The 22,524-nt window shown below is 48.0% G+C and overlaps 2 protein-coding genes across 7 annotated transcripts in view; both read right to left on the bottom strand.

The window, feature by feature from the left end:
* Positions 1–293: 293 nt before the first annotated feature.
* Positions 294–8,721, bottom strand: ESAM (endothelial cell adhesion molecule). Of its 2 annotated transcripts, none has more exons than XM_004750159.3 (7): positions 8,536–8,721; positions 4,836–5,023; positions 3,612–3,813; positions 3,254–3,409; positions 1,746–1,868; positions 1,346–1,472; positions 294–1,108 (listed from the first exon to the last, which is right to left on the bottom strand). In XM_004750159.3, the coding sequence occupies exons 1-7, from the start codon at positions 8,603–8,605 to the stop codon at positions 793–795; spliced, it is 1,182 nt and encodes a 393-aa protein (XP_004750216.1). In that variant the 5' UTR covers positions 8,606–8,721; the 3' UTR covers positions 294–792. The 2 variants fall into 2 exon arrangements, with proteins under 2 accessions (XP_004750216.1, XP_012910446.1); XM_013054992.2 differs by having other exon boundaries at positions 4,911–5,023.
* Positions 8,722–12,613: 3,892 nt separating this feature from the next.
* MSANTD2 (Myb/SANT DNA binding domain containing 2) overlaps positions 12,614–22,524 on the bottom strand; it is a 32,199-nt gene continuing 22,288 nt past the window's right edge. For 2 of the 5 annotated variants that reach the window (XM_004750163.3, XM_045080390.1), the window contains exons 2-4: positions 20,158–20,257; positions 18,515–18,575; positions 12,614–14,150 (exon numbers count right to left, since the gene is read on the bottom strand). In XM_004750163.3, the coding sequence (XP_004750220.1) occupies positions 13,298–14,150; positions 18,515–18,575; positions 20,158–20,257 (1,014 nt within the window). In that variant the 3' untranslated portion in view covers positions 12,614–13,297. Of the gene's footprint in view, positions 14,151–18,514; positions 18,576–20,157; positions 20,414–22,524 lie in introns of those variants that run through there. The other 3 variants (XM_004750162.3, XM_013054990.2, XM_013054991.2) reach the window with 3 other exon arrangements.

Below are 22,524 nucleotides of genomic sequence, written 5' to 3'. Positions count from 1 at the left end.
TCCCCATGATACCTGAGAGCTAATGACCCTTTTATTTATTTTTAAGATTTATTTGTTTTAGGTAGAGAATGAGCAGGAGGGGCAGAGGAGAGGAAGAGAAAATCCCTGGCAGACTCTGGAGCTCGATCTCAGGATCCTGAGATCACAACCCTGAGATCAGGATCTGAGCCTCAACCGGTGGCACCACCCAGGCGCCCCCACAAATGACCCTTTTAATGACTCTAGAAGAGCTGTTCCAGGAAGTTGTGTGGAAAAGCCCTCCAGGGTTTGAAAAGGCAATATGACTCGACTGGTACTTTTCATACAAACACAATGCATCTTTATTGAAATTTGCAAAATAAAAACAAAAACACACATTTCAAGTTAGTTTAAAAAAATACCTTCCCTATCCCCTGTCCCAACAAAACCCAACTAAGACAGCAGGACAGGTTATATGAATGCAGGGAGCTGAAGTGGGAGTGACGGTGCTGTTAGATATGGAGGAGTACAGATGGAGGGGGCCTGGAGGACTCACTGGCCAGCAGTCCTTACCCAGACCAGCGTTCCCTGCAGTCATAGGGAGGACTGGGGAAGGGGGTGGGCGCTCTTCCTAATCTGAGGTCCACTTCCTCTTCTTCTACCTCCTGATGTTTGGATCTTAACTGAGACTCAGTTTTCCCATAGTAGAGAAAGATGTGGGTGGAGGACTGGGGGTCTGGAAGGTGTTCCCCCAAGACTCAAGCCTCTGAGCTAGGGCTGACCCTTACAGGAAGGAGAGAAACCAGATGGCTTGGGTAATAAGTGGCTGGACCATCACACCAGAGACCCAGCCTGACTCTGGGCGGGCACCATTACAGGGACAGCACCCATGCGGCTCAGAGCGGAGGAAGAGACTCCACCGGGGCTGGGGGATATTGGCTGAGGTTGGGCCCCATCTGTCCTGGGCAACCTGGGTGAGGGCAGGACCTGACTGGAGAGGCTGAGCGTGGGGGTCAGTGCACCGGGCCTGGGAGGACCTTGGGGGTGCCGGAGGGCTCGTGCTGAGGTGACAGAGGAAAGGGTCCCGTTCTTGGAGATTGTGTCTGAGCCCTTGGGCCAAGGCAGGGTCCGGGGAGCAGTGGCGTCCTCCCTAGTGATCAAAGAAGTGATTAAGAGGTCAGAAGCTGGAGGAGCAAGAAGGGAGGATTTCTACCTGCTTTGTCTTATTCCCTGCTCAGACACCTTTTCACTCTCCCCGCCCTTAAAATTCCCCCAATGGAATGACGTTTCAGTCACTGCCCACCTTTCCCTTAGATGACAGCGGCCAGAACTCCCAGCCAAGGGAAGCTAGGAGAACTCCACTGGGGCAGAGACCAGACACACTTACTTGATATCATTGGCCGGCTCCTCTAGGGCCTTGCTTCGGCGTTGGTACAAGAGGACCAGCCCAGCCAGCAGCCCCAGTCCAACCAGAGTGCCCACAACAGCTCCAGCAACAACCGTAGGCCCTGGCCCTGGAAAAGCCTTGGTGTCAGGGGCAGACATCCAGGGTGGACACTGGTCCCCACCCCCTCCAATCCCTCTACCCCACTGCGGCCATAAACATTTTTTTCTTCTTCCTGTCAAGCAGAAAATGCAGTGACCAGACATTTGTAGAAACATTGACCGGGACAAGCTCTTTGTCCTGTTAACAGTGAGAGGCCTCAGCAGGAGGCCTCCTCTCCTCTTGCAACCCCACCCCCACCGGTGTCCAATCTTCTCCTTAACCACACTTACCCCTCACTGACCTGTGCTCACTTCCAAGGTCACATTGCACTGGGCACTGCCCACCTCATTGTGGGCCCTGCAGATATAGACTCCAGACATGGGACTGGAAAGGTTTGTGAGGCTTAAGGATCCACGGATGGCATCTGCGGACACAATTGGGCCATCAGTCCAGGGACCCTTTTTCCCAATGGAAAAAATTCTGTCCCTTCTGGAATGTCCTCTCTGACTCTCTGGGAGACTCATCTGTCTGTTCCCTCACAGTGGTAAAAGTTGTGACAACCATCATGCTGCTAACTCGATGACCCTCCCCATTTCCACAGGTCAGTGTCCTGATTGATATCTAAAAAGCATCCAAGAGGAACTGGTGCCCAGAAAAACCCAAGCACCATGTTTGCTTTTATTTCCGATTGGCGGTGTGGGAGAAAGAACGCAGTAGGCTAGGAATCAGAAAACCTGCCGTCCAGAATAGGACATGTGACTTTAAACAGGTTACTTGCTATCCCTGGGTCCCAACTTTTTGATCTGTAAAAGGGGTAATATGACCTCCTTGATGGTGTTGAAAGGATTATATTAAATAATCATTATTACAGTTAAAGTTTATTGGCCACTTACTCTATGTCAGAGACTAAGTTTCTTACCTGAACTAACTTGCGAAAATTTCACAACAAACCTATGAGCTTGAGCACTATTTAAAAAATACAAATGATTTTTGTGGCACCTGGGTGGCTCAGTCAGTCAAGCAGCTGCCTTTGGCTCAGACCATGATCCCAAGGGTCTGGGATCTAGTCCCTCATGGGGCTCCCTGCTTAGCAGAGAGTCTGCTTCTCCCTCTCCCTCTCCCTGCTCCTCTGCCTACTTGTGCTCTCTATCTCTCTGTCAAATAAATAAATAAAGTCTTTTAAAAAATACAAATAATTTTTTATTATAAAAATGATCAAATGAAAAGTAGAAAGAGGGACAAAATGAAATTCCACATACCAATGTAGTTTGCTAACATTTTGCTATACTTACTTCATTTCCCTCTTTTTGTGAGACACTTAAAAATAAATGCTCACCATGAGTCCCCCCAAAATAAGGGCATCGACTACATAACTATAATACCACGGCCACATCTGCTAAGTTAATAATCCTTTAATGGAATTATCTAATACCTAATAATAATTATCTAATTATCCATATTGAAAATGTCCCAGTTGTCCCAAAACATTTTTTATAATTAGTGGGTTCAAATCAGGGCTATGACATCCCGTTTTACAAATGGAAGCACAGAGCCAAGTACAGCTAGTACACGACAGAGCTGGAATTTTAATGCAGATTATCTAGCTCAAGAGCCTCTTCAGTGACACAAGTATACAGCGTGTGAAAGTCCCCAACACAGAGCCTGCACCTGCTGGGCCCTCTTTTTCCATCCCTTCTCCCCACTCCCTCCTTCAGCCCAGAATTTTGCAGCACGAACTCCCCTTTCACCCCAGTCCCTCTGGTGCCTCTCATCTTTCCCTCCCCCAGCCACAGTCTCAAGTTCCCTCACCTAAAGCTGGTGCAAAGAAAACCTGGGCGGATGGGGGTGCCCTCTCCCACTGGTACTGGGCAGCTGGCTTACTCCTCAGGGACTGGCAGCTCAGGGTCACATTGGTCCCCACACGGGGCACACCCAGGAGACCACAGGATGGAGGAGCTGGAGGAACTGAAGCAGGGAGACAGGTTAAAAGCTCAACCCCAGGGGACAAACAGATCCCTCCCACCCACCCACAAACACCGCCGACCCCCCCCCCTTCTGGCACTCTGTCTGCCTCCCCTAACGTTTACACTCAGCCTTTGGGAGACAGACCTGCCTGGGCTCCCGTGGGGCTGGGGAAGGTGTTGCCAAGTGTGTGCTTCTCACTCACCCAGCACACTGAGTTCTAAAGTTTTGCTGCTGTGGCTCCTTTTGATGCCTTGGTGGTCTTGCACATTCACAGAGCAGCGGTAGGACCCAGAGTCTTTCTCCTGGAGGTCCTGCAGCCTCAGTGACACGTTCTGGGAAGGCATGGCGTAGACCAGGGATACCCCATTTTTGCTTGACGTGGTCCCACTGATGTATGCCAGCACCTGGTGTGGGACACAATGCCTCCCCGTTATTCCGTGTGTGCCCTGTGCCCACAGGTTCAGCTAATCCCCCCTCCCCCAAACTGGCAGTCTTCAAGTGCTTCTCCCCTGCACTCACCTCCTCTGACCTGCCCCAGCTCCCCATTCCCCCACTGTCTCTCTCCCCTCTCTCTCCCTGCCCCTGGGTCCTCTTCCCCAGTGCTTTGTCTCTTCATTTCCCTCTTGGGGTGTTAAGAAAGGTGGTATGATGGGTGAGGGATAATGTAAACAGAAGGTATTTATGAAAGAAACTTAGATTACAGGGGGTAGGTCAAAGATTTTTTTAAACCTTTTTATCATCTTCTTCTTGAAGATGTCCCCCCTTCCCCATGTATAAATTCAGGCTCTGTGAAACCCTGGATGTACCCCTGCAATCTAGATTTCTCTCATATGTACTCCTATTTATCAAAGGACCTCTAGAAAATACTTTCCAGAGCCTTGGGAGATCCCAAGCAAATAAGGGGCTCTGAAAATGAAGTTTCATTGGCTTCCGGGTAAATAACCTCTGAGAAGAAGTCTGATATCAGGAAAGAGGATAGATGTGAGGTTGGGAAAGGAGACTGCCCCTGTGTAAAGGGGCAGGGGGACGGATTCGGGAAGAGAAGTGGCCTGTGACAGCGCCCAGAAGCACAAAGAAGGTGAAAATAGGAAGATGCTCAGCTTTTTCAAGTTGTGAGAAACTTGCCTTAACCCTTCCCTGGTCCTCAAACCCCAATCCTCGCTGCCCCTCCCCCGAAGCAAAGCAAAATGCCTTTCCACTTTCCTGTGTTTTGTGTCCTGGATTTCTAGGGTAAGTTGGGGAAAAGAAAATTCTTTGGGGGCCTCCAAGGTCAGAGCAAAAATTGAGCTGGTGAGGAGGACCTTACTTTTTCCTGAATATTCCTTCCCCATCCCCCACCCCTGGCGAACCCTCCCGCTCTGGCCACTTCTTCCCCATGTTCAGCCACAGCGTTGTAGCCTCCAGTTGAGATGCAGCCCTCCCTCACCTGGTTCAGATCCTTCCCTTCTTGCTCCAAGAACCACATCACCGTGAGCAACTCCCACCGCTGGGAGGAAGATACCTGTCCTTGCACGGTGTACCACGCTGGGAGCACCACTTCTGATCCTTCCACTGCCTTCAACCTGGTGAGGCCAGAGGGCACGTGGAGCTCCAGCTGGGCCTGTGAGGGAGAGGCTGGGGACAAGAGCACAGAGGCATGAGCTCGGAGGACGGGCTCCTGTCTCCTCCACCTGCGGATCTTGCCCAGCGCAGCGGGGGGAGAGGAAGACTCCGGCAGAGTCCCACCTCTGTAGGCCTCGAGCCTCGAGGCCCAGGGACTGCTGACCTAGTGTCCTGCTTTCATCAGAACGTGTTCTCCGTAATCTCGGCCTGCCTGTGGGTTCCTAACAGGGGTAGGGACCCATTTCTGTGCATTTATTTGTATCCAGAGGAGCAGATTTCAGAGCACCAAGAAGAGGGGGCTGATTTCCACGGCGAGGGGAGAGGAAGATCTCTAAGAGGAAGGGCGTGTTGAATACTTTTAATCTTCACTCTACGTAGCCCACTTGCTCCCTCAATTTCCCCAGGGAGGGAGCCAAGAGGGCGTAGCGACGCTGGTCAGGATCGCAAGCGTTCCCCGCTCCTGCTTCTCAACCCGACGGGTGGAGGGGGTTGGGAGGCCGCCGGATTAGCGATTAACCCGCGGCTCCTTCTGAACTCACAGCTCGGAGAGAGAGACTGGAGCAGCCCAGCGCTCCAGCCGACCGACTGACCGCCGCGCTCCCCCGCCTCCCGCTCCGTCCCGACCCAGGGCCTGCCCTGGGAAAGCAGGCCCAGAAAGGGGCCCTTTGGGGGTCCAGGCGATCTGGGAGGGTCCTATGATGTCGTAGGAAATCCCGGGCAGAGCTGGAACACGAAGGAAGGCCTCCTGGCAGTCAAGTACAAATCTGCGTGTGTTTGGCGTTCAGGAGGTGGACCGGGGTGTCGGTTTCGAGAAGAGGACAGTGGAACCAGTGCTTGCTGATGAGGTCCAGAAACATTCACTTTTTGCCCTTCAGAGAGGCAATGGAGCAGCGGAATCCTAAGCCCTTGGGAGGAATAACCTTGGGCTTGTACCGGCCAGGCCCCAGGAGGCTAGCCACCGTAGCCCCTGGCCTCCGCACTCTGAGTCTGAGACGCCATCTCCGCGTGATGACCAGGCGGCCAAGGCGCGGACAGAGGCCGCACGCAGGCTGGGCTTTCCGCCCACCTGGAGCCGGGCTGCAGGCCCCTAAGGGCCCCGGCGCGGATCCGGCCAGGATGCGAGCCACCCCCACCGCTTTCCGCCTGCGCGTCTTTCCAGAACCCCCACCCCTATTCCTTGGCTTTCGCAGCACCCCCCTATCCATTTCCTGGCGGGTCCCTGCGGGCTGGGCAGGAAACTTGTGCCCGGTGATAAGCCAGAAGACAATGACCGGGGCGCCGCTGGACCGGAGGCTCTACAGGAGAAAACAAACTCTGCCTCAAGGAGTCCGACTCCCCCCTGGGGACCCAAGCGGACCTGGCCCGCACGCGGGTCTCGGGAGGCCAGGACTACAGGAGGCCTGTGGGCGGTGCCGAATCTCCCCCGGCCTTTCTGCAGCGCACTCCCGAGAGGCCGCAAACAGTTCCCGTCGGGAAACCTGCCTGGGGTCCGGGAGACGCTTGAGCTTCCTTCGCCGCAGGTGCCCCCAGCGACCTCCCCCAGGTCCTGCATTGACCTTTTTTCACTGGGAAAGGTGGCGGCGGTAAAAGAGCTAGTGATGGACACACTGGGGTCTGGGCAAATGCTCCCTGTCCTACGCCCCAGTGGGAAACTAAGAGCTGAAACTAGGGCACCCTCAGGCCTGGGTGTCAATGGGAGCAGAAGCCCCTTTTCGCTGGCAGGGTCCACGGTACCACAGGCAGAGGGCAACTGAGTGTTTGGGTCCGAGTGAAGGACACAGGAACAGGCCAAGAAAGGGACCCTTCTGGCCCACTCCGAGACCGGAGTGATGGAGCCGGCAAGGCCCAAAGAAGCACAAAAAATGGGCCTGCTCCCCGAGGCTACTATTTTTAGTCTCCTTTTCTCTGAGAAACTCCCCGCTTGGGCTTCTCACGCCCCAGGGGCAGCAGCCAGCGCAGAGCCACCGAGGAGAGGAGCGTGGAGCTGCCGGGCCTCCCTGACAGCCCAGTGCCTCAGAGTCCAGCAGAGCTGGTGCCTGCCCCCAGGGCCCTGGGCCCTAGTGCCAGTTAACTCTTGAGTGGCTGGTGGAGGTCAGCAACCCCCTGGGCCGCCTGGTAGGGAGGTTGGGCCTGGGCTGTCCTTGTGAAAACTGAGGGCCAGAGTTAGGATAGGAAAAGGAGAAGTTGCAGGAGAGGTGCAGACACTGTCCAAGCAAGGAACTGGGACTTTTCTCCCTTGCTTGGCAAAAGCCCCAGCAGAGAGATGGGGGAGTTGGGGATAGAATGCAGAAGGGAAAGGGGTGCTGAGGTTGCCTTTGGGAGAAGGCAGCCAAGAAGTGAAGGGATCCAGAGCAAGCCCACCGAGCCTACAGGGACAGAAATCTGTCCAGGCTTTGGTGTGGCGGGTGTGCTGCTCGAAGTCCTCTTTGTCTAGGGACCCTAATCACTTCATGCCCCAACACTCTCGCAGCACAAATCAGGCTAAAGGGGGCATGGGTGAGAGTTAGCTGGTCCCTGTCTCTGTCCCCATCACTGTGGATGAATTTCACTCTGTCTCTCTGTATCTGTGATTTCCAACCTGAGTGAAATGAGTTAAATTTGACCTTGACAAACTCACCCTTCACCCTTCAGGAGATCCTTGAAAAGAGATGGCAAGACAGCCCCAGAGGAAGACGCTTACAATGGGTTTAGTTCTTGCTGGGCCCTTACTCTTCAGATGTCACAATGGACCATCCCCAGCTCCTGAGAGCTCCTGGAAGCCTTCAGCACTCCTTGAGCACTTGCTCCAAGGAAGCGCCCTTCTTCTCTGACTCTTTGAGGAAACTTCTCTCTATTTCCTTTGTCCGTTTAGCTCTGGGAACCAATGGGGGTGGTGGACCTCATGGGGGGGGGTCACAATTCTGCTCCTTTAGGCATTCAAACCCCTCCCCCGTTTCCTGTGTCCCAAGTGACCTCACGGTCAAACTTTTGGGGCACCTCCCTTTATTCCCAGGGCAGGAAGCTGGAGGGGGGAGAGGGAGGATCTGGACTGGGGAATTGATGTGAAGTGCATTTGCCAAGCCTGGGATCCAGGGGATTCCTGGGGTTCTTACATATCAGCTCCTGTGTGGAGTGGGGGGACATAAGGGGGCTGGAGTTAAGTCCTTAAGCTCTTTAGCCTGTGTCTCATCTAGCCGCTCAGCTCATCTGGCCCTGCTGGGTGGAGGTGGGGAGTGCTGGTGAGGAATGGTTCGCACAACTCCCAGAGAGGTCTACCCACACAGATGCCCTGACCCTCTCTCCAACCGGGCAGAGTCCACACCCAAAGTGGTAGTTGTCGGGACACAGTGGAGATAGAAGTCAACCCCAGCCAGTGATGCCCTGGGTGGGTAGAGGGGAGAGGGAGTGTGGGGGAGGAGGGCAAGAGTCAGAGGGGGGTGGCCCCATCCATCCAGTTCCTTCATCGTGCCCAAGACCACCTTCCTCAGGGTCGGATTCATCCCATTACCCGGCTCAAGTTCCCTCCCGGAGCACGTTTCACTCACCGAGGGTACTCAGCCCCAGGAACAAAAACCGCAGCAAGCTGGTCGCAGGGGGCCTGGGCAGGGAAACCATGGCACTCCCTGGCCCCGACGGAGTAAGGGGCGCCGGCTCCGGGACACACTGAGCGACAGGTGCTGAGGCGGGTAGGCAGCTGGGGCGGGCGCAGGAGTCTGGCCACTGACACCGAGGGCGGCTCTAGCCAGAATCTGTGCGCGTGTGTCCCGGCGGCGGGGTGGGGACCGACGGGGACGGGGGGGCGGGGCGTTCGAGGGGGCGGAGAGGTCGCGGTCTTCCCGGGCGGGGCGTGCGGGTGACCCGTCACGGGGGGGGGGGCGGCTCCTGCGCTCCGACGGCCGGATCTCGCGGCCTCCACCCTGGTAGGACGCAGGGTGGGGTCCGGTAAGTCTCGGTGCCCCCACAGCCGGCCGGGGGGCCAGGGGAAAAGGGAAGGGGCCTGAACTCCCACACTGGGGCCATACCCTTCCCCCTCCGCCGCGGGGGTGGGGGAAAGACGGGGAACCGAGGGAGGTTTGGGGGACTCTCCGACGTCCAGGAGCCGCCCGCATCTCTGACACCTGAGCCGGCCGAGACTCTGGCCACCGCTCCGAGCTTGGGGGTACCGCGTCCTCCGCCTAAGCGGGGCGGCCTCCCTGATGGAGGAAGAAGGGGGCTGCGTTGTCCCGGAGCCACTGGGCTTCCGCAGGCTGTGGGGCGGAGCGGCGGGAGGGGGCCCGGTTCTCCGGAACCGGACGGGGAAGAGATGCGGCCCAGCCCGCCTCCGCCCAGCCCCGCAGGGGCCCCCACTGTCTGCTCCGGGGAAGGCCGAGAGCCGCGCCAGCCGGGTCGTGCGGGAACCGTCTGCACCTGCGGGCGGCGGAGAGGGGCTCTCAGCACGTCCTCGGAAACTCCCTAAAACCCAGGCCCCAGGTCACTGGGTCTTGTGTCTCAGCTCCCGAGCAGGGAAAGGACCGGCTTAAGAAAGCCCCAGGAGCTAAGCAGGAAACTGAGGCAACAGGCGCCCGGCTCCCAGCGAAAAGAATGGCTTATGGACCTTATGCTAATTGGGGAGGTGGGGGCGGCTGTGGGAAGAAGACCCCACAAAGCCCCCCGTTTCTTTATCCCCGTATCTTCGCTGCCCCCCATCCGTCGTCAGGCCGGCTCTGATCCTTTAATTCCCGGGACCAGCTCTCGTTCGCTGTGAATTTAATTTAACCGTCTCCCCCGCACCCCCCCACCTCCAGTTGGTCCAAAGGCACCTCTGCGCCCTCTGGCGGCCGCAGCTTCGCCACAGCCGGGCTCGCACCTGTTCTTGCTTCTCAGTCCAACAGCCCAAATACAGATGCTTCAAACATTGGGGCACAGCTTAACCACCGAGCAAAGGTCACCGGCGGCAGAAAGCATAACAACCAATTCTTGGCGCTGCCTGCTCTGGGTGGCAGTTGACAGGGAAGAAAAGCAGCCAGGCCTCCGATTCCATTTATTCCACACAGTCCCGCTCTGTTTTAACACCGGGTGTGGTCCGGGCGCCTGCGTGGAACGTCTTTTTCTACAGAGTTGCCCCACACACCCTGTAGGATGCCTCTGCCTCGTGTGACTTGCCTGACTGCTCTTCAAATATCTGCCATGCAGTGGCTTCGAGAAATACCTATGCAAACACTAGACCGCTCATGCAACCCTGGAATCCAATACTTGGCAGCTGAGAGGCAGCAAAGGCAACAGAAACAGATAACTGCTAATCTCATACCCTTATGCAAGGGCCTGCAAACTTGGATTGTCAAGGAGAGAGAGGGTGTGTGTGTGTGTGTGTGTGTGTGTACTTGGGGGCTGTTGGTTTAGTTTTTCTATTCTGTCACACTCAAATTTTCCTTTAGTTTATGCTTCAAACCACCTCCTGTAAACATTCCTCCTTCATTTCCAGACTAGGGTTAAGTTACACCAAATCAGTAACTCCTTCCAAGAAAGGTAGCACCAAGTCTCTTGGTTGTATCCCAAGAACGGCGAAGCATCTAATTACATGGGCTGTGCTCACTCCTACCAAGTGCTATATAGGGGCCATCCCGTTAGGACTCTTTCAATGCCCTCACCCCAACCAAAAGATCTTCCATTCTAACTCCTATTCCAACCACTTCTTTCCACTGACCCCGGCTCAGTCAGAGTGACAGAAATTAGCAGAGCAGCTCCGTTCCTTTCTGGAAGTTTTTGCCAGGATGCCTTTTAGGATGAACACAGCTGTCTACCCTTGTGTAAAATGAGAATGTTAGCAGATAACCCGTGAGTGGCCTGGGGACTGCTTCCATAAACGGATTGAATGAGAGAGCTAAGTTCATGGTTTCCTGTGTTTGGAGACATGCAGGTTACTAGTGTTTCTTCCGATCGTACTTCATCTCATTTCTCAAAGCATGAACATAGCGTCTCCATTCCCCTTGACTCAGTTCTAAGGCTTCATTAAGGTCCATTTTTTTTTTATCTTTAATAATGCTCAAATTAGTTACATGATACCCTGCTACCCTCTCCTCAAGATTGTTCTGGCCAGAGAAACTGGATATTCAGTTATCAGCAAGCTTTCCATTTCCAAGCTTTCCTTTCCTTTCCAAGCTCCCATTTCCCAGTCTGTTTTGTCCTCTTGCCCCTACTCTCACTCATCCCATGCTGAGTGGTAAAAACACACTGATTCTTGGATCCAGCCAGCCTTGGTCCTCTTCTCCATGCTGCCCATGGTGCTCTAGTAATGCCCCCTTCTCAGTAATGTTGGGTAGATCTGAAATACCCTCACAAAATGATCCCCCAGCTTAAGTAACTCAACAGCAACAGAAAGTGGGATAGAAAAAAATGCACGAAGCATGTTGGTTTTGGGTTTGGTTGGCGGCAAAGTTTGGGGGGATGCTGTATGCTACTCCTGGTAATGCTTTTTCCTGCAGCATTTAGCACTGAATGTTAAGAAATTACTGCTAAAAGATGGTCTGTAATTCCAAGTTCCAAAGAAGAGCAAAGTCAGGAGAATTTCCTAAGGCCCATACCTGTCTACTGTGCCCAGAGAGAAGAGGTGCTACACTTAAATTCCAAGAATATTTATATTCTCCCTGAACTAGCATCCACTTATATTTTTGTTTGTTTGTTTTATTAAGTAAGCTCTACACCCAATGTGGAATGTGAACTCACAACCCTGAGATCAAGAGTCACATGCTCTACCAAGTGAGCCAGCCAGGGGCCCCAACTAGCATCCGTTTTTAGCAACAGTCAACTCCTTAGACTAAAATACATTAAATAAGACATTAATAAAATCATCCCATTGATTATAAGCTCTCTAGCCATCAGAATATAAGCGTCAGCCAACTAAGAGGTATCAGGATGAGAAAATCACTGATTTAAGGCTATTCAGGTTGTAGGAAGAAGAAGACTATTTTTTTTAATCAATATGCAATTTTATATTTAATAGTATAAAAAAGATGGGCGAAATTATAGCTCTTACCTGGATTTGCAGTCCATCTAAAGGAGAGCACCTGAGACATTTTGGGGGAATCATTGAAGATACACCATCAAGCTAACAAGTCCCGGCCATGAGACCAAAGTGATCTTTGCCTGCCCTTCCAGTAAACTAGCTGTTAGCCAAAAGTGCTAACCTCTAAGTGGAGTGTTCATTAGTTGATGCCAAGAAATCCCTGAGCAAGGAAGCTGCCTTCCTAATGGACAGATAGGAAGCTTTATTGTGGATCACTTAAAAAAAAAGTTTTTGGATGTTTCTGTTATATTTTCTGTTTTATAAACAGCATGATGACAATAATTCCCCACTTACACTCTTTGAGAGAGTGGCCCCTGATGACTGAGCGTTAAGATGAAGAAGGAGAATCTCTTGCAAATTCACGTACGTAGGGTTAGAAGGAATATCCCATTTTTCAAAAAGAAATATAAAATGCAACATCCAGTGACTTTGGTGCTCTGACAAATAATGACATTGGTCAGCGGGGTACAGAGAGTGAAGATATCCTGCTCCCTTTGTTCTGTATGTTGTGAGCAGTGAAGTCTGCATAGGTCATACCACCGGTGTGCCTATGCCCTGCTACAAAAAAGCTCAAACAGTGCTCCAAGAGGCCAAGAATTACTTTAATAATTTTTTTTTTAAAAAGTTCAAATGGCAACACAACCGTAAAGTTGATACATCACAGAAACAAAGGTCTTTGCAGGCAACACTGATTGGGAATAGCAAAACACTTGGCTGGTGAAAAAAATGAAACTCTAAATTATATACAATAGTAGCTAAGGGTGATATTGAAAAACAGTCTTATTTACTGTGACTCGCGATTTAACTTGCCATTATCTATTGCTTATTTATTCAGGGTTGTAAATAATACTTATATAGAGACATAGAGATGTGTAAAAATGAAACATTGTGAAAAAAATACAATTTTTCAATTTCATATGAAACTCAAAGTATAAGTTTTGTCCAATATGGAATGTACCTACATTTGTTTATATTAGGGCTCTAAAATCCATTTAAAAATTGTCTTTTGTTTTTAAAAAAAGAACAGCTGACCCACCATGCAAGTTCGCTGTGTATCTTGTTTGCTCAAAATGAGCATTTTCAGGTGAGGTCTGTTTTTTCTGCCCAAAGTCTGGTATAATTCAGTTGCAGTTGTACAGGCCCGACTGTGGAAAGAGTTTCCGTGAAGAGTCTGATGCCAGCATCTGGATAAGGGGCAGTCTCGGGAATGCAGAGTGAGTAGAGAAGAGGGAGGTAAGAGCCCAAATCCTTATGAAGGATGACGTTCAGTTGTTAAATTTTAAGGGATATCCAATGGCTTTTTCCAGGCACTCAACTAAAGAGCCGGCGGAAAGAAAATCCCTCTCTACTTCTACGAATTTGATATAGATAGATTTGGGGGAGACTCCGGGATCCACAATACAGTTCTGGGACAAAAACCCATTAATACCAACCCAATCTTTGCTGAAGGTTTTGGTATTTGCTTGGAAATGTAAAAATAAGCATTGCTGGAGAGTCCTAACCTCAGCAATCCCGAGGTAGCAATAGATTATTCGGGTGGGTTCAATTTCCACCTGTAATGAGGCTTGCGCCGAGAGGGTCTCCAAGTCAACCCGGCCCTCCTTTCCCGGGTCCAGAGAATGTCGCTCCAGGTGTGGAGATGGGGGCCTCTCCATACATTCTTCATAGCCAATGGCATAAAGGCCTGGACTTTTGGGAATGCCTCCCGGTAATAAATACTGAACCACGTTCCCCCCAGTTGGTTTGGAATGGGCAATGGGTATCCAGTCAATTTCCATGTGCAGCTCCAAGCACCGAGCTTCACTAATGGTGATCTCTAAAAACTTGTAGTAAACATTTTTCCAGTTCATTTTCTGCACACGGGTCATAATGATCCGTCCCTCGGGCTTCTCGGAGTTGAAGTATTCCCGCAGTCGCTTGCCGAGGGGCACCTGGGAGCTGATCTCAGCATAATGGTAACGAATATCCTCTTTCCAACGGGTGTTATAACCGATTCCAAAAATGGCCAGTTTGTTAGAAAGATGAAGCCTTGAAAAGTCCGTCCAGCTCTGAAACAGTTCCCATTTCAATTGTACTGATTCCAAAATCTGGACGATATTTTGCATGATGTCTCTCTTCCTAGAAAGGGAAATACAAAGTCAAATTCTTCAGGTGTCTAGTTCAGCACGGTGCACCAGTACTTTCTGCAGTGATGCAAATGTTCTAATCTGTGCTGTCCAATATGGTGGCCATTAGCACTTAAGATGTGATCAGTGTGAGTGACATATGAAATTTTTAGTCATAATTTTAAAAATTATGTTTAAATAGACATGTTGGGGCACCTGGGTGGCCCAGGTATTAAGCATCTGCCTTCGGCTCAGGTCACGATCCCAGAGTTCTGGGAACGAGCCCCGTATTGGGCTCCCTGCTCAGCAGGAAACCTGCTTCTCTCTCTGCCCACTCCCCCTTCTGGTGCTCCCTCTATTGCAGTCTCTCTCTCTGTCAAATAAATAAATAAAATCTTAAGAATAAATAAATAAATAAATAAATAGCCACATGTGACTAGGGACTACCGTACTGGACAGTGCAAGCCAAGATGAACATAGTATTAAAATCTGAGAAACACTCTTTCCTAGGAAATTTCTAGCAATTAATGATAAAGTGCTTTCCATGACTTCTAGAGTCTGGCTATATTAAACTTAGTAACTATTGATATGTAAGTCCCTGATTTAGAAACCCAAATCAAGAATTTAGAATTTTTTAACTTATTAATCAATTCCAGTACAGTGAACGCACATTGTTATATTGGTTTCAGACGAACCATCCTGGAACTCAAGACCTCCACACGACACCCAGTGCTCCTAACGACTGGTGCACTCCTCCATCCCTGGCCCCCATTTCCCCTCTGGGAATCATCAGTTTGTTCTCTATAGTTAAAGAGTCTATTTCTTGCTTTATCTCTCTCTTTTCCCTTTGCTTGTTTTGATTCTTAAATTCCACAGATGAGTGAAATCATATGGTATCTCTCTTTCTCTGGCTGGTTTATAAAGTGGCTATTTCTATGCATAGAATGGCTTTCCAATCTAAGTACCAAAGGCAGGCGAAGGGTGCTCTATTCAAAATGGCATCCTGCATCACTTAAAATAATGAAGAGCTTAATTTCTAACCTGGAAGTTCTTAGAGTTCAGTAATTTTGGCCCATGTGTGTTTGCTGTAGGAAATGCACAACCAATTATGTCTAATGGCCTGATGCAGAAACAAAACGATATTTTCTTCCGGTTGTCTGAAACTCATACTACTCCCAAATGTCGAAGAATTGTCAGTTAATCACAGAATTAAGATCTGAGAATTCAGATGGAAAAAGTCTACATCAAACTTAGAAGGGAAAAATGAATGGGGACTATTGCTCAAGGGGAGCAAAAGTATAGAAATTATTTCAATTTGGATTTGGAGAGTTAACAGAGTAAGGCTGAACGTGCTGGGAAGTTTTTGTTTCAGATGCTGCTTAACTCCTAAAACCGGAACTGATACTTTACGATAATTCATGCACTATATATGAGCATATGTAATTACAAGTTTGTTTCTCAGGTATGGCAAAGACTTTGACATTGAAAGATGGAAGTCTGTTAAATGTTAACTTAGTAACAATCTATTACGGTCTACATCGGTCATAGGTTTAAGCTACAAAAATACTCAAAGACCGCCCTTATGTACGATTGAACGCAGGCAGAGAAGAGGGTGTACAACTTCTTGGAAGGAGACAATGCTTGAAAGTTTCCTATTAAATCCTTGTATCTTCTAGGGGAAGAGTCTGGGGAACAAACTGGGGAACCTCCCACGTACTCATTCTCCGTCTGTCCTCTTACTCTCTTTGGCGTTCTCTGCAAGATGACAAAATGCTAAGATTTTGTCGCCTGCTGCTTCTCGAAGCCAGAGACTGCCCTAGACTTATCTTCCACTCTTTAGTTTGTCACAGAAATTCTCAGGTATTGGAGTGGCCATCTCGATAAAATCACTGCATTGCTGGAGAACTGTTCCTTCTCAGAGTACACAAAGGCACTCAGTGATCATTCACTTTCGGCTTGGTGCTCAGGAGGTAAAGATAGAGGACTGTGTGTCTGCATGAATGCTGAAAGAAAACCATCCTTCCTTGTCCTCTTTTGAAATGCTACAACGATATCAAGGACCAGGCTAAGGAGTTGGGATGGTAGAGGGCAGAGATTTTCATTGATTCTGCTCACTGATCAACATCCCAGTGCCTGCCATGAAGTAGGCACTTGGCAAATATCTGTCAACTAAATGAGCAGGTTAGGTGACTCTACTTTATGGATGAAGGATGGAGCATATATATATATTTTTTTTTCTTTTTTTAAGAGAGTTTTTTTTTTTTTTTTAAGATTATTTATGACACAGAGAGAGACAGAGAGAGAAAGCCCAAGCAAAGGGAGCAGCAGGCACAGGGAGAGGGAGAAGCAGGCTCCCCAAGGATCAGGGAGCCTGACACAGGGCTCAATCCCAGGAACCCAGGATCATGACCTGAGCCAAAGGCAGTTGTTTAACCAACTGAGCCAGCCAAGCACCCTGAAGGTTGGTATGTTTAACTACACACTATGTCCACTATCTTAGGCTCATCCCACTTATACTTGGAGAAAAACATATCCAATGCCCAGATGAAGTTATTTTATTCAGCATTGTCTTAGCCTTAAATCATCCATAAGGAATAATTCTGAGTAAACTTGCACTGGAAAATAAATGGCCCATTAGGAACCACTTTAAAGATTCTCACTGTGTGAGCTAAAACCTGGAGCAGAGGCAGCAAGTGGTCCATTTCTACAGAACCTGCTGATCTGATGTCTGTCTGGAGATCCCTGGGCCTATGACTCATCACATTTTTAAAACTACAGAGCACAGTAAAAATGAGACCCAGGTTTTTAAATGGCTCCAGAGAAGGATCTATTTTAGTTCCTGATTTCTGAAATTCTAACCACGGGAAAAGTGCAGATGGTAGGGACACCCATTTTGTGAGGTCTGAGTTCATCTCCAGTTAGGTCACCTGGGCCTCTCCTCCAGGTCCAAGCAGTTGAAAGGGAGAGACGGGTCATTTTAGTAAAGGAGAGACAATGGCCTTTTTGGAGACTCAGGGCCTGAAGGGATGGACTAGTAATAATGCATTTTTAAAAAATATTCAACATCAGAGTTTCCCTTCCTTTGGGACATTCTGATGTCCCAACTGGAAAACAGACCTACTTCCCAACAAGAAACAGCCTCAGGCTTACTGACTTGAGTCATAAACTTCTTTGTTGAGGCGTGCGGAGTGGTTATAATTTTGAGAAATAATTCTTGATCCCTAAACTTTCACCCTTTCCCCTGACAGGGGAGCAGCTGATACTGGGAATTCTTTTGTTCTACAGATACTCTGAAAAAGAAGCATTTGCAAAGTGGGTGGTGGTGGTGGTGGTTGGCTCTGTGAAAACAAGTTTCCTTTTTATATTGCTTGTTGCTTATCACAGCTCTTTCCATCTTGCCTGTTCCCCCTTTGTCCACCGTCCCCTCAAACACCAAGTTCACATGCGCACAATGAAGTACAGAAGAAAAAAATGGGTGCTATCAGGGTTTCTGGATGACCAGATCGAAAAAAAGAATGGCGTTCCTCTACTTTCCCCCTAAATTGATCTTTTAATATATTTATGTCATAGACTTAGTGAGGGACTTCCTTAAAATTAATTAAAAGAACCACAGGGAGGCCTGGGTGGCTCAGCCATTAAGCATCTACCTTCGGCTCAGGTCATGATCCCAAGGTTCTGAGATTGAGCCCCACACTGGGCTGCTTGCTCAGCACGAAGCCTGCTTCTCCCTTTCCCACTCCCCTTGCTTGTGTTCCCTCTCTTGCTGTCTCTCTCTCTGTCAAATAAATAAATAAAATCTTTAAAAATAAATAAATAAAAGAACTACAAACATAGCATCACTGAAACTCAGAGTCCTGTGGTCTCCTTACAGAAGACAGAACTGAACTGACGTAGCCAGCAGAAGGACCCCAGCCCGGGATTCCATCTTTCGTCTGTCAATGTCTTTCTTTTCCAAATGGATAAAAAGGCCACCTAGGAGCTTGCTTCTTGATCCCCACAGTGTAATATCATAAGGCATGCAAGTGCCCCTCTGGCCTTTCTGGCATCGTAGGCAACCCCAGATTAACTTAGGGCCCTGCGAGTCATCTCTGTAATGTAATGAAACACCTACCTACATAGCCACATTCAAGTACAGGCAAACACCATTTGTTTTTGTGCTAACACATTTATTTCTTCATGTCATATACAAAATTCTCAGTGTAGATTAACTACTGGCAAACATAAGCTAAACAGATGAGACACTGTGAATACAACTGCTCCCTCAATGGTATGGCTGTATTTTCCATACATGTCTAATGACAGCAGTGACTTTCTATGTCTTCCCAACGGTCATTAAATTTAGGTTAATATACTTTGTAGAAAGAAGCATCTACTTACTGTGCCTCTTCAGAAGACTCTTGTTTTATTTTTAATGCTCTCTTTGTGACAGGTATTTCATCTGAAAAGCAAGGTTTTTGAAACAAATTATATTTTTCTAAGTAGCACACATTTAGGTAGAGAAGTAACCGTGTTTACTGTTCATTTCATACTTTGAATGCAAGGCTGTAATTCCAGTGTCAAACACTGTCCAATGCCAGATTTATAAATATAACTCTTATATAATGAGATGCATACATTTATATGCAAGATCAGAAACCAGCTCTACAAGTATAAAATTCTTCAAGGTCACCAGTGGATTTCTAGCTAGGAGCTTAAAGCTTAATTTCACGGCAAACATGATTTTTAAAGAAACGAGAATGAAAAATGATTCTCTCCTACTCAGATTTTCTATGTAGGTTTTACAGAGCAATTATTCTCCCAATATCACGATCAATATACTCTGCATGTTATTTTTTCTCAAAGGTTTGGGTGGAACTTAACTCTCTAGGGCAAAACCCAAGTAATGGGATGCCAAAGCCATTTAGACCTTATTACCGTTTAGAAATTAAAGGGTGGCGATAACTTGGCATCAGCCCTTTTTAGTCTCCCAATCTTTAAGTTTCTCGCATTGTGTTAATCTTATAGTTTTATAGCCTCTTTCTTCTCTCCTTTTCCCTTCCAATATTTGAGAGATTAAAAAAATATAGCATTTGTAAGAGATATTAGCATTTAATCCTTTTTCTTTTGAAATTAGCATTTCTCTATCATCAGGAATTCTGTAACACCTGGCCTGTGGACTTCTACCGTGAGCTAAGGAAGCACATTTACAATGCCAATCCTACTTACGCTTCCTTGGAGGCTACCTGAGCAGCTCACTGGGTAGTCAGAACGTTTACTTAGAAGTGAACACTCATCACATAACTTGTTACTGAACCACACTGCCTGCACCAGAAACTGGGTTGGGACTTCCAAATTATGAAAGCCCAAACTGGAGCAATTGTTGCAAAAACAACTACATATACCTCTTTTTCAATTAGGCCATCCCAGTTTGAAATCGATGGCCAAGAGTTTTGTTTTCCATTTTTAATGCTAATCTAAATCATTCCAGCTACTGCTTGGATGGGATTCTTAGTGAATTCTGAAGTATGATCACTGATAAAATTCAAACATCAGCTCTTTTCAATATAAACTGAGGCTTCTTTTTTGTTGTTGTTCAGACTAAAGTCTGGCTGGGGACCTTTTCCAATTCATAAGCAGAAAAGTATTTGGGATAAAGCAAGGAAAAGATAGTCATGTCCAGAGAAGTTGCACCAAGAGTTAACACTCCTGGCAGCTGTCTTAGAACTCAGGAGGTGCAGGATATTTTAAATTGCATAGGATTTCACTTGTCCCTGATTAGGAATTCTGCATCTTTAGGAATTTTGTTCGTAGCCTCATCCAAATGACTCACACCAAGCTCTAGCTGGCAATTTAGGGCCAAAACAACGATGCCCATGTTGCCCCAAGGAGGCTGGCCATGTGCTTCATGTGGACAGTGGGAGCAGCACCAGAGGCTAGGACAGCGACTAAGGGTGGGTGCACATGTGAAGGGGTACATACACACACACACACGTGCGCGCATGCACACACACACGTTAAATCATATGTATTGGCTTTCTTACCCAATTCCTGATCTGTTGGATAGCCATGGAGATCCTGACTGTGGTTTCCCCAGTCCTCCTGTGAATACTCCTCCATAGTGCTGCCATCTGACTCCAGCTCCTGGTACAAGCCACTACTGTTAATAAGTACAGGCTGGCAGGGCTGAGCATCCCATCCTCCCTGACCAAACACCTGTTCCAACTGTTCAAATGTGTAACTGCTCTTTCTTTTCCCAACACCATGTTCTTTCACCCGACTGTAACACCTGCGAAGGGTCTAAGACACAAAGTCTTTTGTTATTCCTTTAAAGCTGTACTTCCTCTTCCAGGTACGGACCACAGATATTAATTACTATTAGACAGACACAGACAGACAAACATAGACACATTGTTACAGGAATGCTAGATTTCAAATTCATTATTATATTAGAAAAAAAACTAATTTAGCATTTACTCAAACATGTTATAATTCAAACAATTATTTTGCAATTAATCATCCATTAAACAACAAGAAACATTACAACATTATTGCATGTACCCCATACATATATTTTTATACCCCCACCCCCCCCTTTAAAAAGAATAAGAAAAAAAAAAAAAAGAAAACAAGAAATACCAGCCAGCCAATAGGATGCACACCTGCCACAGAAGAGAAAAGAGCTGCTATTGTGCCCAGAATTTGGAAAAAGTGAGGGAAGGGAGGACAGAAAGAAGAATTTCCCAAAGCAAAGAATATAACCTTCCTTACTCCTAAGAAGGAAAACAGGGTCAAAACAATTGTCTAAATGAATCAGCTAGTAAAACATATTACTTACGAAGTCCATAGTCCTTAACTAACTTACTCTATCTTTAAGGAGGTTGCTAAAATTTGAAAGAGGTCAAACTGATTATGCTACAGATCCCCCGGTCTCAAACACCAACCATCCAGAAACAATACACTCATTCCCACATTGAACGATTAGCCAGTACTCATCAATTCAACCAACACAAACTGCCAGCTAAAACCAACAAAGAAGGCCAATAATTTCCTTTTTGGGGGGCACGGGGGGGAAGTGAGGTGGACAGGGATCATTTTACTTCCTTCTCTGCCTCGTGCCACACAGCAAATAAAAATCACTATGTGAGTCCACAGAGAAAACCCGGACGATTTTATTATCTTGCACAACACTTCCATTTTCTTCATGGTCTTTCAATGCATACTTCTGATCATTAGCCCTGCTTCCTTAACTCTGTCTTACATGTTCTAAAGGATAAATCAAGGACTTAGTCCCAGCATCCACATTTAGTTCAGTTCTATCCACTGTCTAACTCATCTCTGCTGCTTTTGTTCCTTCGAACCTCCCTTCTCCTTGACTGGATTTCACTCAGAATTTTCTTGAGAGAGACAAGACCCTTTTTCCCTGATGGCTCTCAAATACTTTCTGACTCAACTCTACAAAACCCATTCACCTCAGACTTAATGTATACATGTTAGCCAGACTGTAGGTTTCTCCTAAATGTGAGATTACTTTCCATAAGCCAATATGTCACATATTCTCACCAAACTGAAACAACTCTTAATGGTCTTTACAGAACCTCCATGAAAGTTCCGCATCTTTAAATCACAGTTGACAAACGACAAGACACTGTCAAATACTTTGCAGATCTGTCCTTTGAGACCAGAAATCCAGATGGGCAAAAGGAATAATCAAAGCAGGACACACAGGATGATCTTCCTCAGACATAAACAGAGCAGTGAGCAGTCTCCCCATCAGAAAACCAGCCAGCCTACCCCCTGCATAAGCACCTGCCTCTTCCCGCCTCTTTCTAGAGATCTCTTCTGGTGCCTCCAACGATGCCTTAAAGAACTGAGGTTTCTGATTAATACACTCTTTAAAAAAGTGTTCCCTCTCTTTCTCTTTGTAAAAGATAGTCACAACTACATAACACAGAACTTTCTAGAAAAAAATCAGGCAGGAACTTGGGAAATGTGTCACAGGGCAACTCTTCCAATGGAAGGAGACAAATGCCTGCAGCAGATCTCATTTGACTTTCTATATACTCCCCTTTCCCAGTGCCCTCTGCCCTCCTTGCAGGGATTGGAATTTGAATTGCAAACATCTCCTGCCAATTTATTTTTATCTCACAATGTCTTGTTTCTGCCTCCAAGAACACCCCAACCACTCTTTTCAACTCCTCCAAAGACCGTACATGGAGAGTCCCGGCCATGTCCCTTTCACCCTTCCAAGGCCATAAATGGAGATGCCACCACTCACTCCTTACTGGCTGCCCAGAGAAAAGCACGCAGCACACAGAAGAGCCCAGTGGGATCTGTCACTGAGGGTTATTTCAGAAGTCAAGGAATAAAACTGATGTTCCTTCGAAGAAAGGTGCCAGCCTTCTCAGGAT

This window comes from Mustela putorius, unplaced genomic scaffold, assembly GCF_011764305.1.
Source record: "Mustela putorius furo isolate JIRA1106 unplaced genomic scaffold, ASM1176430v1.1 tig00000460_pilon_pilon_pilon, whole genome shotgun sequence".
NCBI classification, from domain to species: Eukaryota; Metazoa; Chordata; class Mammalia; order Carnivora; family Mustelidae; genus Mustela; species Mustela putorius.
Note: the sequence above shows the minus strand (reverse complement) of the source record. Positions and strands in the feature narration are given on the sequence as shown.